The 19,892-nt window shown below is 47.7% G+C and overlaps 1 protein-coding gene across 11 annotated transcripts in view; it reads right to left on the reverse strand.

The window, feature by feature from the left end:
* The window catches only part of LOC138268241 (butyrophilin subfamily 3 member A1-like), a 330,155-nt gene that overhangs the window by 43,132 nt on the left and 267,131 nt on the right, over nucleotides 1–19,892 (reverse strand). For all 11 annotated transcript variants that reach the window (XM_069217715.1, XM_069217713.1, XM_069217710.1 and 8 more), the window contains one exon: nucleotides 14,566–14,661. In XM_069217715.1, coding sequence (XP_069073816.1) covers nucleotides 14,566–14,661 — 96 coding nt within the window. The remainder of the gene's footprint in view (nucleotides 1–14,565; nucleotides 14,662–19,892) is intronic.

Here is a 19,892-nt window from a genome sequence, read left to right on the forward strand (position 1 = left end):
GGGATGGGCTTGCTAATCTATTAAATGTTTATGACTATTGATGAGGATCCCCTGGAAGAGAAGGATAAGTTACTTACCTGTAAATCCTAGTTCTCTTCCAGGGGTATCCTCATCAAAGTCATAAACAAACTGCCCTCCTCCCCGGACCAGATTTTTAGAAGTGCAGCACTACCCTTTGTTTCCTCCATGTCTCCTCCTCACCAGGGAAAAAAGTACTGACCTAACTGTGACCCAACTGCACCTCACTCTCACCTCTGAGGCATGGTGGGATACTGGAGGTGCTCAGGGTCTTAAAGGCACAGTGCCAGTTTTTTGATTCTACTGTGTTAACCTGCATTAAGCCTGTTGGCTAATAATGCTCTTTTATTTTCAATGTGTTTTTTCTGTTTTATTATAGATTTCTAATACTTTCTAAGCCTTATACTTGAATTTCAAAACGTTTGTACCTTTAATTGAAGGTTTTTACTAAAAAAAATAAAAGTAAATAAATAAATAAAGCATTTTTAGCTGATTTTCACAACATAGATTGCATTACTATTTACACATGTATATATTATATTGGTATTGAAACTCTCTACTTGAGTATTATTTTTCATATGTTTCACATATATATGCATGTGTGTTTGTATATGCTCCTGGGTCCCCGCACGTGGGCGGGAATATTCAATGTTTATGACTTTGATGAGGATACCCATGGAAGAGAATGAAAATGTCACTTACCCAGTGTACATCTGTTCGTGGCATCAGTCGCAGTAGATTCGCATGTTCTGCAATAGCTCGCCATCTGGTGTTGGGCCGGAGTGTTACAAGTTGTTTTTGTTCGAAGAAGTCTTTCGAGTCACGGGACCGAGTGACTCCTCCTTTTGTCTCCATTGCGCATGGGCGTCGACTCCATCTTCGATTGTTTTTCCCCGCAGAGGGTGAGGTAGGAGTTGAATTGTAGTAATAGTGCCCATGCAATGGAGTGACTAAGTATGCACCTATTTAAGGTTGAGATGATACATATATAAATAATTGAAGGTAACTTACAAACTGCTACAGGCTCCCGGGGAGGCGGGTGGGCACATGCGAATCTACTGCGACTGATGCCACGAACAGATGTACACTGGGTAAGTGACATTTTCAGTTCGATGGCATCTGTCGCTGTAGATACGCATGTTCTGCATAGACTAGTAAGCAGTTATTTCCCCAAAAGCGGTGGATCAGCCTGTAGGAGTGGAAGTAGTCTGAAATAATGTTCTTAATACGGCTTGACCTACTGTGGCTTGTTGTGCGGATAACACGTCTACACAGTAGTGCTTGGTGAATGTGTGAGGCGTAGACCATGTGGCTGCCTTACATATTTCTTGCATTGGGATGTTTCCTAGAAAGGCCATGGTAGCACCTTTCTTTCTGGTTGAGTGTGCCCTTGGTGTAATGGGCAGCTGTCGTTTAGCTTTAAGGTAGCAGATTTGGATGCATTTAACTATCCATCTGGCTATACCTTGTTTTGATATTGGGTTTCCTGCATGAGGTTTTTGAAATGCAATAAATAGTTGTTTAGTCTTTCTGATGTTTTTTGTTCTGTCAATGTAATACATCAATGCTCTTTTGACATCTAATGTATGTAGTGCCCTTTCAGCTACGGTATCTGGCTGTGGAAAAAACACTGGAAGTTCCACTGTTTGATTTAGATGGAACGGTGAAATAACCTTTGGCAAAAATTTAGGATTGGTCCTTAGGACGACTTTATTTTTGTGTAGTTGTATAAAAGGTTCCTGTATTGTAAACGCCTGAATCTCGCTTACTCTTCTTAGGGAAGTAATGGCGATGAGAAATGCCACCTTCCAGGTTAGGAACTGTATGTCGCAGGAGTGCATGGGTTCAAAAGGTGGACCCATAAGTCTAGTTAGGACAACATTTAGGTTCCATGAAGGAACAGGTGGTGTTCTTGGTGGTATAATTCTCCTAAGGCCCTCCATGAATGCTTTAATGACTGGTATCTTATATAGGGAAGTTGAATAGGTAGTCTGCAGGTATGCAGATATTGCTGCAAGGTGTATTTTAATGGAAGAGAAAGCCAGGTTAGATTTTTGTAAGTGAAGCAAGTAACCCACTACATGTTCTGGAGTTGTGTGTAATGGTTGTATTTGATTAATATGGCAGTAGCAAACAAACCTCTTCCATTTACTTGCATAGCAGTGCCTGGTGGATGGCCTTCTGGCTTGTTTTATGACTTCCATACATTCTTGGGTAAGTTGTAAGTGCCCGAATTCTAGGATTTCAGGAGCCAGATTGCTAGATTCAGCGATGCTGGATCTGGGTGTCTGATCTTTTGGTTGTGCTGTGTCAACAGATCTGGCCTGTTGGGCAATTTGATGCAGGGTACCACTGATAGGTCTAGCAGCGTTGTGTACCAGGGTTGCCTTGCCCAAGTTGGTGCTATCAATATGAGTTTGAGTTTGCTTTGACTGAGTTTGTTTACCAGGTAAGGAAGGAGAGGGAGAGGAGGAAAAGCGTAAGCAAATATCCCTGACCAGTTCATCCATAGGGCTTGCCTTGGGATTGTTCGTGTGGGTATCTGGATGCGAAGTTTTGGCATTTTGCGTTCTCCCTTGTCGCAAACAAGTCTATCTGAGGTGTTCCCCAGAGTTTGAAATAAGTGTTCAGAATTTGGGGGTGAATTTCCCATTCGTGGACCTGTTGGTGATCTCGAGAGAGATTGTCTGCGAGTTGATTTTGGATCCCTGGTATAAATTGTGCTATTAGGCGAATTTGGTTGTGAATTGCCCAACGCCAAATCTTTTGTGCTAGCAGGCTTAACTGCGTGGAGTGCGTCCCCCCCTGCTTGTTTAGATAATACATTGTTGTCATGTTGTCTGTTTTGACGAGAATGTATTTGTGAACTATTATTGGTTGGAAAGATTTTAGTGCTTGAAAAACTGCTAGAAGTTCTAGGTGATTGATATGCAGTTTTGTTTGATGTACGTTCCATTGTCCTTGTATGCTGTGTTGATCGAGGTGTGCTCCCCACCCTGTCATGGAAGCATCTGTTGTTATTACGTATTGTGGCACTGGGTCTTGGAAAGGCCGCCCCTTGTTTAAATTTATGTTGTTCCACCACAGAAGCGAGAGGTAAGTTTGGCGGTCTATTAACACCAGATCTAGAAGGTGACCCTGTGCTTGAGACCACTGTGATGCTAGGCATTGTTGTAAGGGCCTCATGTGCAGTCTTGCGTTTGGGACAATGGCTATGCATGAAGACATCATGCCTAGGAGTTGTAATACCATCTTTGCTTGTATCTTTTGTGTTGGATACATGCGTTGTATGATGGTGTTGAAATTTAGAATTCTTTGTGGACTTGGAGTGGCTACTCCCTTTGATGTGTCTATTATGGCTCCTAGGTATTGTTGTACCTTGCGCGGCAGAATGTTGGATTTTGTAAAGTTGACGGTGAACCCGAGTTTGAAGAGGGTTTGTATGATCTGATTTGTGTGATTTGAGCACTCTATGAACGAATGGGCCTTGATTAGCCAGTCGTCCAAATATGGGAACACATGTATTTGCTGCCTTCTTATGTGTGCAGCGACTACCGCTAGACATTTGGTAAAGACTCTTGGTGCGGTTGTTAATCCGAAAGGCAGTACCTTGAATTGGTAATGTATTCCTTTGAATACAAACCTTAGGTATTTCCTGTGCGATGGGTGTATTGGTATATGGAAATAAGCATCCTTGAGGTCTAAAGTTGCCATGTAGTCGTGTAGTTTTAGCAATGGCAATACTTCTTGTAGTGTGACCATGTGGAAGTGGTCTGATTTGATGAAAGTGTTCACTACTCTGAGGTCTAGGATTGGTCTCAGCGTTTTGTCCTTCTTTGGTATCAGAAAGTACAGTGAGTAAACTCCTGTGTTTATTTGTGTGTTTGGCACTAATTCGATTGCATTCTTTTGCAATAGTGCCTGCACTTCTATCTCCAGGAGATTGGAATGGTGTGTTGTTAAATTTTGTGCTTTTGGTGGTATGTTTGGAGGGAATTGTAGAAATTCTATGCAATAACCATGTTGGATAATTGCTAGAACCCAAGTGTCTGTAGTGATTTCCTCCCATGCTTTGTAATAATGACCTATTCTTCCCCCCACTGGTGTTGTGTGGAGGGGGTGAGTGACATGTGAGTCACTGTTTAGTAGTAGGGGTTTTGGGGCTCTGAAATTTTCCTCTATTTCTAGGGAATTGCCCTCCTCTATATTGTCCCCGAAAACCTCCTCTATACTGTCCCTGGTAACTGGACGGTGTTGCTTGTGAGGTGCTGGCTTGTGTGCTTTGACCCCGAAACCCCCCTCGAAAGGGCGTTTTACGGAATGTGCTGTAATTCCCTCTGCTCTGCGGGGAGTAGAGTGCGCCCATGGCTTTGGCAGTGTCCGTATCTTTTTTGAGTTTCTCAATCGCTGTGTCCACTTCTGGACCGAACAGTTCTTTTTCATTAAAAGGCATATTGAGAACTGCTTGTTGAATCTCTGGTTTAAATCCAGACGTTCGGAGCCATGCATGCCTTCTGATAGTTACAGATGTATTAATTGTCCGTGCAGCTGTATCTGCAGCGTCCATGGAGGAGCGGATCTGGTTGTTGGAAATGGTCTGTCCCTCCTCAACCACTTGTTTTGCCCTATTTTGTAAGTCCTTGGGCAGATGTTCAATGAGATGTTGCATCTCGTCCCAGTGGGCTCTGTCATAGCGCGCAAGTAGTGCTTGGGAGTTCGCGATGCGCCACTGGTTTGCAGCTTGTGCTGCGACTCTTTTACCAGCTGCATCGAACTTGCGGCTTTCTTTATCTGGGGGTGGTGCATCTCCAGATGTGTGAGAGTTGGCCCTTTTCCTAGCTGCTCCTACAACGACAGAGTCTGGTGGCAGCTGTGTAGTGATGAAAACCGGGTCTGTAGGAGGCGCCTTATACTTTTTTTCCACCCTTGGTGTGATTGCCCTACTTTTGACCGGCTCCTTAAAGATGTCTTTTGCGTGCCGGAGCATACCAGGGAGCATAGGCAGGCTTTGGTATGAGCTGTGGGTGGAGGAGAGTGTGTTGAATAAAAAATCATCCTCGACCTGTTCTGAGTGGAGGCTTACGTTGTGAAATTGTGCTGCTCTAGCCATCACTTGAGAATACGCGGTGCTGTCTTCTGGTGGAGATGGCTTCGTAGGGTATGCCTCCGGACTGTTATCTGACACTGGGGCATCGTATAGGTCCCATGCGTCCTGATCTTGGTCACCCTGGCTCATGGTGGTGTGAGCTGGGGAGTGTGATGGAGTTTGTGCTGGTGAGACGTTAATCACGGGCGGAGGAGAGGGTGGTGGGGTAACTCTTTTCACCACTTTTGGTTGTGGTGTCTGTTCAGTCTGGAACTCCAACCTTCTCTTTCTCCTAATGGGGGGAAGGGTGCTTATTTTTCCTGTCCCCTGCTGTATGAAGATACGCTTTTGCGTATGGTCCACATCAGTTGCTTGTAGCTCTTCCTCAAACCTATGCTTTTGCATTTGGGAGGTTAGCGAGTGCTCTTCTGTATAAGAGCCTGAAGCTGGGTCGCTTGCAGTTTTGTTTCGGCATGGAAACCCTGTCTGCGTGTTTTTTCGGCTCCGAGGTGACTTTTTTCTTTTTCGGGGCCGAAACCTCTCGGCGTCGATCTGCTTCGGTGCCGCTGTCTCGGCGTCGAGCCGTGTCCACACCGGCATCTCGGTGTCGAGGCTTGTCTCCAGCACTTTCTCGGTCCCGAGAAGGCTGCGTGCCGGTGTCTCGACCGGAGTCGGACGACCTCGGCACTGTTTGGGCCTTTTTCGGTGCCGACGGTCGGTCACCGAATTTATGGGTGGAGCCATGGCCGGATGGCAGTGGCGTCCCCTGGGCCTTGTAAATGTTTCTCTGTGTGGTTTTCGACGTCTTACTCACGGTTTGTGTATCGTCGAATCCTTCGGAGTCTGAGTCTTGGATCGAGAAGGTACCTTCCTCTTCCTGTTCCTCGAACTCCCGTTGGGCTGTCGGTGCGGACGCCATCTGAAGTCTTCTGGCTCGACGGTCTCGGAGTGTTTTTCGGGACCGGAACGCACGACAGGCCTCGCAGGTGTCTTCGCTGTGCTCAGGTGACAGGCACAGGTTGCAGACCAAGTGTTGGTCTGTGTAGGGGTATTTATTGTGGCATTTGGGGCAGAAACGGAACGGGGTCCCTTCCATCGGCGTTCTTCAGCACGCGGTCGGGCCGACCAGGCCCCGACGGGGGATCGAAAAACTACCCCGAAGGGCACCGGAGCTCTTCGATCTTCGATGCGGTGTGGAATCTAAGTACGCCGATCCCGAACGCAACAATACCGACGAAAATCTTCCGAAATTAGCTAATTTTCCGTTCCGAAACTCGGAGCGACAGGAACACGTCCGAACCCGATGGCGGAAAAAAAACAATCGAAGATGGAGTCGACGCCCATGCGCAATGGAGACAAAAGGAGGAGTCACTCGGTCCCGTGACTCGAAAGACTTCTTCGAACAAAAACAACTTGTAACACTCCGGCCCAACACCAGATGGCGAGCTATTGCAGAACATGCGTATCTACAGCGACAGATGCCATCGAACCTAGGATTTACAGGTAAGTAACTTAGCCTTCTCTACTACCCCAGTGCTGAGGAACAGTCATTGGATGGTGAGGCTCAACGCCCCTGGGTGTAACCTTGCTTGGCATCAATGGAAACTGTTGGGGGCGCTGGGTTGGGGGGTGCTGAACCTCCTAGCAGAGCCTGACCCAGAGGTTAGTGCCTTTTTGGGCTAGGCTTGATGCCCGGCTCCTGCGGGAGTGGTGCTCTGCCTCAGACTGGGAGCCCTTCTGGGACTGCATGTCAGTGCCTCACCCTCAATCGGAAACTCAAGACTTAGGTGTAGACTTGGTGTTTAGTCCCAACGATTTCGTGGACAAAGGTCTACCTTCTCTGGTTCCTCCACAGAGGGCTTTGAGGAGATTATCACTGGGCTGGCCATCCCCTGTGCATGCAGAAGGCTCTGCCTGCCTGTTCTCTCTCTACATTAGAGGTCTTTGTGCCAGAAGATGCCAGTGGTTTGGCAAACCCTGGTGCTGCATTTGTATGATGCACCTGGTGTCTCTCCCCTTGATACTGGATGGTTTTCTTACAACAAAAAGATAAGCAGAATTTCCAGGAGGTCTGGTAGTGGTTGGGTAACAAGAAGAGGTTGCTTACACCACATTGATCTGAACAATGGGTACTTGGCATTGCGCCTAGGGCAGAACTGCAAGTGTGTTAGCTCCATAACAGTCTCTCCCCACAGTCATTCTCCGAAACACAACCTGGATTTTTAAATTGTCTGTGCCGAAGGTCTGTGATCACGGTGTGTCGAATAATGCTCAGGTGATGTTTAAAGGTTGTCCGAGAAATGTCAGTTTCCCAAGTCGCTGGGTTGAGAGTTAAGGAGCCAGTCTAGCAATGTTTCCAGAATAAAAAGTCAGGTCACACAGACCCTAAATTGCAAGCTGATATAAAGAAGTATGACAAGTGCTGGATCTGATAGGAACCTAATATGGTAAAAGGTAAAGTACTGTACTTTAAAGGGATGAAGTGCTGAACCTGATGCAAACCTGACCGTAAAAAGATTGCATTTCACAATTTGTTAGATGATTTATGCTTAAAAATGTTCTTTGATCCCACCAAGCTTTGAGGGAGGGGGGGTTTAGGGGGTGTAAAATGTTTAAAATAGCACTAGGCTAGGACCTTAGAACTCTACCACACTAAAACAAATGTACTCAGTGAATAAACATTAAGTATACTACCATGAACAGATATTAAACATATTCCTTGCGGCTGGAGAATAGTCGGACTATTTCATTATATCAATTGTATACAAGAATAGATTTGAGAACACTTCCTCTGGAAACCTCTTATGTGTTTAACTCTTTAAAGAGTATACAAGCAAAACCAAGCTTTGAGCACTGGTGAGGTTAACTAGCAAGTACAGGACTACAGAGCTCTGTCACACTAAATCTAGCATAAACAGGGAACAAAAACTAGATGTTATACAGTGAACGGTAACTGGTCATTGTGATACTAGGAACCAGGCTGCTTTGTTCACACATGGTCCTTTGTTCTACAGATAATACCCACACTGAGGAGGGCTACATATCTGGCACAGTGGATAATGTAGTGGAGTTCCTTAATGCTTTGTCCACTCTGTTCAGATATTTTACAAAGCTAGCTATTGGTTATGGATAGGATTTGTTCAGGAGAAATTTGATGGTTGTCTGAATCAACCACATCCTTAATTAATCAGGAATTGTCAACAAAACCTTTTGCGTTCACCAATAAAGGAAGGACAGATGCAAAGATGATGTGACAGGATCTCCTGGGTCGACTTACGCATCTCAATAATATTTATAGTAGGATGACTTATTATTCTGCACCTACATCTAGAAAATGATTGTTATACAATTCTGTATTTTTTTGTAACTCAAATACTTTAAGTTTTCAACAAACAGTTTGGTACATACATTCGCATTACAGTGCACTGCAGTTGCGATACAGGTAAAGAACGTAAAACGTTGGTCAATTGGCAGCTGATAGGGAAGGGCCATCTGGGGAAAAATGCTAGGGGGACACCTTGAAGATGACATGCAGGGGTACTGAAATTGTATTGAAATACATCTCCATGCCTGTACTGTCCGGCGTGTGAACAGAGGGGCACGGCCTGCTAGAGGGTGCCTCCCCACCCCCTGAAGTGAGTTTTCTATAGCTGTGAGACAGTGATGGTGGCAGGGCGGCGGGACCCCGCCCGCCTGAACCCAGGCATGGGGACCAAAAGTCCAATGGTCTCAACAATGCAGAAGGAAAAAACAAAACAAAGAAATGAACCTTCGGCTGGATGGGGAGAGGGAGAGCGCCTGCACGTACTAGATACCAGTAGGAGGGCGTATATAAAGGGGGGGGGGGAGGACCACAAGGAGCGAGGGCCACCACCCCGCTGCTGCACATCAGTGTTATGGGCGCCAGCATGCTGCCACAGGAAGCCGTTAACCAAACAAGTTAAGGGCTCGGAGTCTAGGTGGCCAGAAACATAGGTATTGGATTTGGGACATAAAGTTGAACAAAGACTGCTAAAGGCATGCATATTTCTTCTCGGACAACGAGAACTTATGGGACATTTGCTCCAAGCCTAAGGTGTGCCACAGTCGTGTGAACTAAGCTGCAACTCAGGGGCAGCTGTGGTTTCCCAAGCCAACAATATGGCTGCTTCGCTGATCCAAAAATGTGGCAGACAAGGTACCAGTCAGCATGGGTTAGCGTAACCGGGAGTATCCCCAGGATGATTGCGCAGTTGTTCACTGGTATGGGGACCCCCAGTGTGCTCTTGATATTGCCCAGGATTTCCTTTAAAAAAATAGTGAAGAAAGGGCACAACCACCGTATGTGTTGGAAATTACAGGCTGCGTTCCACATCTCCAACAGGTAGCTGTGGTCGTGGGGAACATGGTATGTAAATATGCAGGGGTGTAGTATCTCTGTAGAATGAGCGTATACAATGTTTCCTGTTGGAGAATGCTCCAGTGAGTTTTAGGAATTTCCCGCCATAGAAGTTCCTATTGTTTCAGGGAAAGGCTCAGAGTATTATTAAGCTCACGTTGTGCTTGGAAGGGATGACAGGGGAGTAGGCAGGGCTGCTGTGTGAAACTGCATGATTTGGAAATGAGAACTCGAGATCCATCAAAGTCACAAACAAAGGTCTTGAACAGTGTGAGGCACTGAGTAGCCCCGCGGTGTTAGAGGGAAATAGGGCCCCATGACGGACCTGGAAATACTGATGTCGAAGTTTGTCAGGAATATCAAAAAATCGATTTTGCACTGCTCGAAGGGCTTGATGGTCCTGCAAGATCCTACATTCACCACTTTCCCATTCTGGAAAGTAACCCAGAAAGAGAGCAGCATAAAGTCGGGATTGCGGGCTATGAGGGTGTTCGGAGAGGGAAAAGAGGTTAAACCTCTTCCAATCACCACTTTGTCGCATATTTTGAAAACCGTGTGGGTCGAGGTCACCAGCCAGGACAGGTTCCACAGCGGCCTACAAGCCATTGCGCGGTTCATATGCAGCCACTGCTTCTCACTTTCCCGGACCACCCATTTGGAGATGTAGCGCAAATTAGCAGCCCAGCAACAATTCATAAAATTAGGAAAGGTTAGGCCCGAGGTTGTTCCTGGGCAGCATCAAAGTAATTTGAAATGGAGGGGTTGCTTTCCTTTACAAATAAAGGAACGGAGATCCCTTTCCAAGTCCATAATGTTGTCAGCAGGGATGGGGGTAGAAAGCAACTGAAAGAGGTGCAGCAATCGAGGGAGGATTTTTACCACATTTATGCAACCTAACCAGGAAATATAAAAAGGGCTTCCATCTTCGAAGGTCCTCCAGGGTGGCCCTGCAAGGTGGTGGCCAATTAGCACAGGACCATATCCATAGGGACCTTTCTGCCTTGCTGACCCAGTATGCCCGCAGCTGGCCTCTCATTACAGCCAGCTGCTGTCTGCCAAACGCTGAGGGGTGCTGTTTGTCTGAGTGTTCCAAGGAGCAGATGATCTCCATGAGGTTAGTTTCAAACAGGCAGATCTCCCGTTCTCTAGCTAGGGATAAGGAGGACATGACTCCCCTGACAGTCGCCTTAGGAAAGTCATCCCAGAACATACGCCTCACGTAGGGTGCATGTGAGTTTAACATGAGCATGGTCTGAGATGGAGGTATCCGATTGAGGCCCCTCAGGAGGGAGTGTGTGAGGAATATGTAGTCAATGCGGAGTAGGACAAGTGTACGTTTGAGAAGAATAAGTAATCCCATGAATCTATCGAACAAGCCCCTGTCTGCAAGCTCTCTCAGGAGTTGGCCAGATACTGTTCCCGTGCCCTGGAAGTGTGCCGAGTTCCCATCTAACTCAGGGTCCCAGACCAGACTATGTTCCTCTCCCATTATGAGGTCACCTCTGGCAGCACCCAGCTGATCTTTCAGTACCATTCTTAAGAATCTGTCCTGTGCTTGGTTCGGGACGTAGAGTTTGAGGAAGGCCAAGAACGTCCTCCCCCTTTTGACCACTAGGGTCAACCCTACCCCCGTTCCCCCAGGTCTCCTGAATCCATTAGCAGCTTGGAGTAGAATCCTTTCTCAAAAAGGATTGCAACCCCAGATGATTCAGAATTAGTGTACATGTTAGCAAGGGTATCAGGGTGGGCCATGCGGTGACAGTCCTGTCTAAGCAGGTGCATCACCTGCATGAAAATAATATCAGTATCTTGCTGGAGGAAGTAGCGCCAAAATTGTTTTCGCTTGCTAGGGGAATTGAGTCCCCTGATATTCAGGGGCAGAAGCTTAACGTTGGGCAGGGATCCCATGGCCTATGCAACATGGGCAGTGTAGTAAAGGAGCAACCTGGGTCCAAACCGACCCCCTCCAAGTCCATGAAAGTGCACAGCTAGGAGGAGGAACAGAAGGTCTAAACTTGAATAGAACAAATGGGAACACAGGGCCCAAATTGGTGGAATTCTCCATCAGTAGACGGGTAACAGAACTTATCGGTCCCTACAGAGGTGTCACCCTCGACAGAGTAGAGCACAGTGGATGTGGTGACCGGGACAGCAGTTCTAAGGCCAAAACCTGTGGTGTGCAACACAAATATGCAATAGCAGTAAAGACAAAGGAAAAAAATAAGATAAACTGTCTAGCCCCAGGTCTGTGGGCCCTGCAATAAAAAAGGGAGTAAGGTCAACATGCTAGTAAATCCTGAGATTTTCCTCGACTGTCTCAGGCGAGTGATGCTTGGCATAAATCATGTGTCGTCAGAGGCCTGTGAGTGTTTCTTTTTCATATTGAGCAAGTGTGATACGATGCCCTTTTTGGCAGTGTGCAGGGCTTTTGCTTCGGAGATGCAGTCTGGGCTGCAGCCTCGGACCATGTGCCAGGGTGGGCGACGGCCATCCGGCCTCTCGGGCTGGGGGAGGGGGCGAGGTCTCCCCGCTGGGAGACCTGTCAGGCAGACAAAGCAGACATTTGGCCTCAGCCAGCGACCTCACCAGTCTCTGCTTGCCATTACATTGGAAAAGAAGTCCAAAGCAGTGAGCCTGTTTATACGTAAGCCCCAGGTTGCTTAGCTTCTCTGTGACTGGCTTGAAATCTCTCTTTTTTGAGCATCAATAGAGAGGTCCTGGAAGATCTGCATTGTGTGGCCATGGAAGACGATATCTGCCTTCCCCCACACAGCCCTCAAGATGGCTTTCTTGTCCTGGGAGGAATGGACCCTGGTGAGAATGTCGGGGTGCCATCTGGATGACAGGCCATGTTAAGAGGCTTGTCCCTCCAGCCCTTCCCGGATGGCCAGGAGTAAATCCCTGGTAAATGCCATGATGTCCTACCCCTCCGCTCCACTGGGTACCCCTGTACACAGATGTTGTTTCTGTGGCTGTGATTCTCAAGATCCTTCTGCTTTGTCTGTAGTCCACTCTGTTGCTTTTCTATAGTGACCATGTGGTGCCAGAGCATCTCCTGATCCTTTGCTCACCAGTCCAATGTTCGCTCCGATCATCCACTCTGGAGCCAATGGCAGTGATAGCTTTGCGAAGGTCCTGAATGCAGCTCTTGAAGTCAATGTTGAGGGAGCCAAACACGAGATGGATGTTACTAAGGAATTACTCATGTAATCTTGTGTGATGGGGAGGGCAATGGGTAGCCCTGGTGTCTGGGGGGACGACTCACTCTTGCTGCTCATTTCCGCAGAGGAGGATTTAGACCAGAGGAAGATGACCCAGCTGCCTCTGGTACCTTTTCCCCTTGGCATAAGGGAGGGAGGCACTGAAGCAGGCCGAGTACTTATTGCTGGAAGGGGGAGAGCTGCCACAGACCACAACTAGCACAGGTCAGTGTCCTACCTCTATTCGGTGAGTCGTGGCCTCAATCAGGGTGGAGGCATCCCAGCCGAGGCACAGCAGCAGGATCCAGGATGCCTACTATAGGAGCAGTCAGATCTTTGCTAGTAGGCCCTCGCTGGATTCTTCAAAAGACCATGGAGCATGGCCCTGGGAATAGACAGTTCAGGCGCCACTGGGTCCAAAAGGACATATGTGCTAGGTCTCTGCAGCTGCCAGGCCCTGGGGCCACTCACAATGGGGCAGGAGGGGAGGGGAGCGACGAGCAGTGCCAGGCAGGAAGAAGTTCAACCCCTTGCCCCCATGCACAGTCCGTGGGCAGGGCTGAAGAATACTATCCGAGGAGCAACCCCCAAGCAAGGCAAATGCAGTCTCTCTCTGGAGCCCATCTGGATCGTTAGGCCACGATCACGGCAGCAAGCACAGTCCGCTCGTATGGGCAGGTGTGTGTGGGGGGGGGGGGGGGGGGGGGGGGGGGGGGGGGAATCATGGAGAGGCAATAGACAGGGAGGAATCCAGCACCTCACTCCAAGTCAATATCCTTGTGTGGGCAGGAGGATCACTGCCAGGAGGGAACCCCCAAACAGGTCCATGAAGTCTCTCTATGGGTCCTCTCTAGGGTGGTAGGCCAGAATTTGGGGTGGGGCCCCTCCAAGGCTCCTAGCACAATCCACTCTCCATCAAACCCTAAGCCCAGCTGCCACCCTGCTCGACCCCGTACAAAGAGGGAGCAGCCCAGTCCCCCTCACCTCTCAGATCAGGGCCCCCTCTAGCCAATTCATAGGTATCCCCTCTACCATGCCTGATGCTTTGCCAAAAGTCAAGTCTGGTAGGACCCTAGCTCAAAGACTATCTCCCAGGCCAGCCACGGTTTCAGGAGCAGAGGCTGCTCAGTTGACAAAATGACGGCTGGGACCGGCAGCCACCTGCCAGGCTTCCTCCGCGATTGCACAGGCTCCCAGGCACCTGGGTCCGGGAGCACGTTTAGCAGCATTCGCCCCCAGTGGTCTTTCGCCTCCTCAAATTGGGGGTCCCACCTCAGCTGTGCAGGCACTGGGGTGTTGCCTTGGGCCCCCCCGGTCTCTCACCTGCCTCCGCGCGAGGCTGCCCCAAGCCTGCCACGGCTCCCCATTGAAGATGGCGGCAGCTCCTGGGCTCGGGAGCAAGTTCATCAGCTCTGTCCTCGTCGGGAGGCTCTGCTGCCGAAATCATCAGCAATAACGACGCAGGCCCCCTCGAACTTTAGGGCTGCTGGTTGAGCACACATGGTGCCCATGTGTCATGCTGCATCAAGCACTGAGGCACACGGGGATGAGGAGGTCGGGTGGACAGTGTACTACTCCATTTCCAGTCAGACCATGACCCCCAATTCTGTATTTTAACTTTAAACAGAAGGGCATGACAAAACATGCCGATTATGTTTTCTTTCCAGATCGCTGCTAACACTGCCTTCTCTACCAAGTGAGTAGTAGAGTTTCAGCTCCTGTCAGCAAAATCCCATGCCAGTCTTGGTTATCAATTTATGTTAGCTGACTGAGTTCCAAAAATCAGACTCAATATACAGGAACCGAGCACAGCAGTCTCATCTTTGTTTGCTCCAGTCTCCAGTACGTTCTCTGTACACAAACAATAACCACTTAATACTCACTTGCATTTCTCGGCTCCAATTCACACTCTTCTTGGAAATCTGTTTCCTCCTCCTGTTTTCGATTGTGTGCAAACACAGATGTGACACCTGGCTCGCCTGATACAAAGAAAATGTAAAGGAAAATTAAAGAAAAATTCTACTCAGCTTACGTCCAAAATGAATAACTGTTCTAAACTCAAAAATACAAATACACAGAGGCAGGACATGAGAATTTTAAAAATACCATCTTCAGCACAAAAAGGGTCAATATGGTTTAATTATTAATAGACTGTTGGAATTATCATTACATTAATTACTAAGTACGATAGTACATGTTTCAAAGGTCCAACATTATGAGTCAGACACACAACAGATTAAAACGTAAGTACAACTAAGTACAACGCCACAGTTCAAATGCTGGAGTTTTACAGGTTTAACCAAGGCCGGAACCCCGGCCCTGGAAAGCGGAAGCGGCTGTCAGAATCTATTGATCTCACTTGTTAACAGGTCTAAGCACCCACAATACTTTCAGGACTAATGAATTACATCAGACCGTAATGGTTGACCAGTCTGCATGACAGGTGCCCAAACACAGGTCAACGTGAAGCAAATACTCAGAATCCCATACTGTGCATGAAAAATCTATGTATCAAAAACTTGTGTCACATCTCTCAGACAACCACTGTTTGAATGGACAGTTCATCTGATTTTGTTACTTTGTTGTCATTCACTGAGCTCAGGCTGGCTTCCATCTGTTCGCTATGGTAAGTCTGAGTCACATTCTGAAATGAGCCATTGTTTACCACTACAGAAGTTTCCCTATTTCTGATGTTTAATGATTTGTCCTAACACCATGGCCTGCTGCCATAGCCATAATACCCTCTTCATCAATACCAATGTGGAATTGAAAAATAAATTCTGGGCCTATCATTCTTCAAAACAGATCACAAAACAAGCAACCTCATATGAACATTTGGGATTTATATTTTGGTTTCTGGGCAGTTATTACCTGCACCAGTCTCCAAATACCAGCCCTTTCCAGTAATGGTACTGTCAGTTCTCTGCAGTGTCTCGCAAACAAATCATTATTAGCCAATTGCAGTATCATACCTAGTGCCATAAGTTTGTTCCCTCACCTCGTATCATAACTTATTTTGATACATGCTGTAACGAACTTGCCCTTTTGCCATGTTGTGCAGTATATTATTTGATCTTAACTTGTGGCTATACCTGAGACCATATTTTCACACCATATCACCTTCCTGTTGATACACAACGTCTGCCTTCTTGGATCTTGTCAGAGATTGGAAGCCCAAACAAAACGTTCAGCTTGATGGACCATAACAAATCATGGTTAACTAATCCAATTGGCAAGGGAAGTAGCGTTTGCAAGAGGCTAAACAATGACGCAATTAAAACATAAGAAATATAGGTTGTACTGGCAGCAGACTTAACGGATAATAAAAATAGTGCTAAAAGTAACAAGTGCATAACATTTCAGCTTGTTGTACAGGCCTCAATAGGGCTCCGCACAATCACATTCTCATCATTAAAATTCATTATTAGTTAAAATATAGAGACAGTCTTACTCCCCATTCTTTGCCTTGCAATCTTGGACCTCACAGATACGTGCATCTTTGTGTTAAGAATGCTACAAACTGAAAGCAGTTGTTCAGTTGCATGCAGGCTCGGACCAATGACAAAGTATGGTCAACAGATTACTGTAATACAATGAAACGAGGGTCAGCTAAAAACTACAAAGAACCAGAATCATGAAGCCCAGCTCATTTTCAGATCCCAACTTCAGGATCACATATGTGGTGAAAGCTCCATGGCTTCCAATTAAAGAAAAATTATGATCCAAGACATCACCAGTGGACAACTTATGCACAACGTATACATCTCTGCATACCTGTCCAAATGTTTCCTGCTATAGGATCCGGCCAAGAACTGGAGATCGACCTTCGTGAATTAACAGGTCATCCCTTCACTTAGATAAATAAGACACATGGCCGTTCCTTGAACCTCTAAAGTACAACCATCCAGAATGTCTTCCAGCACATACCAAGTTTGAAAGAAATTTAATGAGAATCCATAGAGGTCTGCGCACATATTTCTTTTTCTCTCTAGCTGATGGCTTGTTATTATGTGGCCACCCTCTTCCTGAAGGCCATCTGACTCCTTGCTTACTCATTATGCTGTTGATATGCCCAAGTTCAGAGAGTTGAGTATACACTGTCCTCCGAGGAATATGGCTCCTTGTGTGTCTCCCACTACCAATGCTTTACAATCTTCTAGAACAACAGGAATATGATCCAAAAAAATCATGATTCTTTTCTATTGCAATTACATAAGCTTGTGGCCCATCCCACAAACCCATCTAAGTGTTCAGAAGCGACTTTATAGCAGCCACCAAGCAAAACTATAAATGAATGAGTACAGCTCTCCTGAAGCCTAAGGATATTGATCTCACTCCAAACCTGGTTTGCTTTCATGGAAAAAGCTGGTTTCATGATAGAGAACTTAGGCCCTCATAACAACCCTGGCGGTAAAGTCCGCTGATCGCCGTGCCGACGGCCACCACCATACCTTGTCCGCGGCAGAAATCAGCTACGGGTATTATGACCCACACTGAGAAATCCTCCACAATACAGACACCCACACAAGTCCGCCAGACCAAAGGTCAGTGATAAATTGGCGGTACCAAAACCCACACTGTTACGCCAACAGGAAGACGCCCACACTATCACAACCCACGAATCAACGCGGCGTTCATTCAACCGCAGTAAACCATTGGCGGTACACACCGCCGCGCTCAAAACACACACACTTACAAAACTACACCACATTGCACAATTCAAAATACACACACCTGACACAAATACACACACCACACCCACACACCCAATCCAATATAAAACACACACCCACATTACCCACAACCCCTTACAACGAAATTTTTTGAAGAAGCAGATAGACAGAAAAGCAAAGACCACAGCAGCATCCAGAGGCACACAACACCATCACTCATACACCATCCACGCACAAAACACCACACACCCCAAAACATCACACATCACTCACACCACATCATGGCACCTCAAAGACACCCCAGGTTTTCTGAGGAGGAGCTCAGGGTCATGGTGGAGGAAATCATCTGGGTAGAGCCACAGCTATTCGGATCACAGGTGCAGGAGACATCCATTGCTAGGAAGATGGTGCTATGGCGGAGAATTGGCGACAGGGTCAACGCAGTGGGACAGCATCCAAGAACACTGGATGACATCAGGAAGAGGTGGAACGACCTACGGGGGAAGGTACGTTCTGTGGTATCCAGACACCAGGTAGCCGTACAGAGGACTGGCGGTGGACCCCCCACCTCCTCCCCCACAACTAACAACATGGGAGGAGCAAGTCTTCGCAATAATGCATCCTGAGGGCCTCGCAGGAGTAGCAGGAGGACTGGACTCTGGTAAGTCAAATCTTTACTGCTATATCCCCAACCCTACCTGCATGCCACCACAAACTCCTACCCCTACCTTCACGCCCATCACTCCACCACCTCACATATACCCCACTATCACAACCCACCCATCCCGATACCAAGCCCTGCATGTTACACCAATGCATGGACACCCATCACAGACATGCATGGACACCCATCACCAAAGGATGTCCAAGGCAGAGACTCACCCAGGGCACACAATCACCACTCACACAAGGGCCAAGGCAATATTGCAAGCACAGTAATAGAGGGAAACACACCCATTGCACAAGATGGCACACACAGTTACAATAACAATGCATTTACACCCCAACAGGACCGCTACCCAATGTCACCGGACAAGAGGAGCCAGACATATCCAGTCCCCCCACAGAAGAGGCCCACAGTGACGACAGCAGATCTGCACGCCTGGATCAAGATGACCAGCCCGACCCATCAGGGACCTCTGGACAGTCTGTTCCCCTGCCACAGTTCCAACCCACCACAGAACCTCCACCCTCAGGAAACACCACCACAGCACCCACCCAGCGGGCCCATGCCACTGTCCCCAGGACACGTCAATCAGCAGTGTGTCCACCACTACAGGGACCCCAGGCAAGCCCACTAACCCAAGCAAATAAGGGACCTGGGGTCAGTGGCAGTGGGCACATGGTTCGGGGGACAGAAGCACAGGATAACAGGGAAGCTGGGAGGGCTGCTGTGTGACAGGGGGAGAACAGGCCCAGGAAACCGACCCCCCACGAGGCACTATCAAACATCATGGCAGCATACCACTATTCCCAGGAGACCATGGGCACGGTACTGGACAAGTTTTAGGAGACCCAGCGGTTGCAGGAGGGACAGTACCTGGGGATCAGAGAGGACTTGTAGTCTATTAACACCATCCTGGTCACCATTGCACGGGTGCTGGCAGACATGGCCAACACCATGAGGGAGACAGTGACATACCACCGGGCCCCTGACACCAGCCCAAACTATGAACAGCCTTCCACGTCTGCTGGCGCAAGTGGACAGGAGGTCCCAGCACAGGACCAACAGGCCACCAGCACCCCACCCCCTGCAGAAGGAGAATCACCCCACAAACGGTCCCTGCGATCCAGGCAGAAGACAGAGACATTGCCAAGACCCCTGCCAGGAAATAAGACTTTCCTGATTGTCCCCCTTGTGTCCCACTCTGTCACCCTGTCCACCTTGAACTGACATTGGTCGTCTTCCAATGCCCCATTGGACAATGCACCTGTGACACAGAGAGATTGGACTCTGCTAGGGACCTTCCTCCACCATCACCCCAGCCCCTTCCACATACCCCTATACAAATTAGCCCATAAATAAACACCCTTCAATCACAAACCAATCTGGAGTCAGTCTGTACTTTTACAAATGTATAATTACAACTTCATCCACAAATATAAATGTAAATGTTTATTTGCACATACCAATGTATGACAGTTGTTGGGCAGCAGTAAATATAGCAGAAGGCAGAATGAGGTACCCAGATTTGTGAAATGAAAAGCCAAAGTGAATTGTCAGTGTCCATAAACAGAGGTTAAGAGGTTGACTTATACAATGTCCTACAGTAGTAAGATATGAGATGAGCAGTGCCAGTTTCTTACCTGTGTGTCACTGGAAGTACTGCATGATGATGTTGGTTCGGTTGTCAGTATCTTCTTCCTCTGCCTCCTCTTCCTCACTGTCGACAGGCCCCACAATACCATCTTCAGGCCCATGGTCCTGCAGAAAAGGTACCTGGCGTCGCAAAGCCAGGTTGTGCAACATGCAGCATGCCACGAATATCTGGCACACCTTCTATGGTGAGTAGTATAGGGAGCAACCTGTTAGATGG

The sequence above is a fragment of the Pleurodeles waltl genome, chromosome 12, assembly GCF_031143425.1.
Source record: "Pleurodeles waltl isolate 20211129_DDA chromosome 12, aPleWal1.hap1.20221129, whole genome shotgun sequence".
In the NCBI taxonomy this organism is placed as follows: Eukaryota; Metazoa; Chordata; class Amphibia; order Caudata; family Salamandridae; genus Pleurodeles; species Pleurodeles waltl.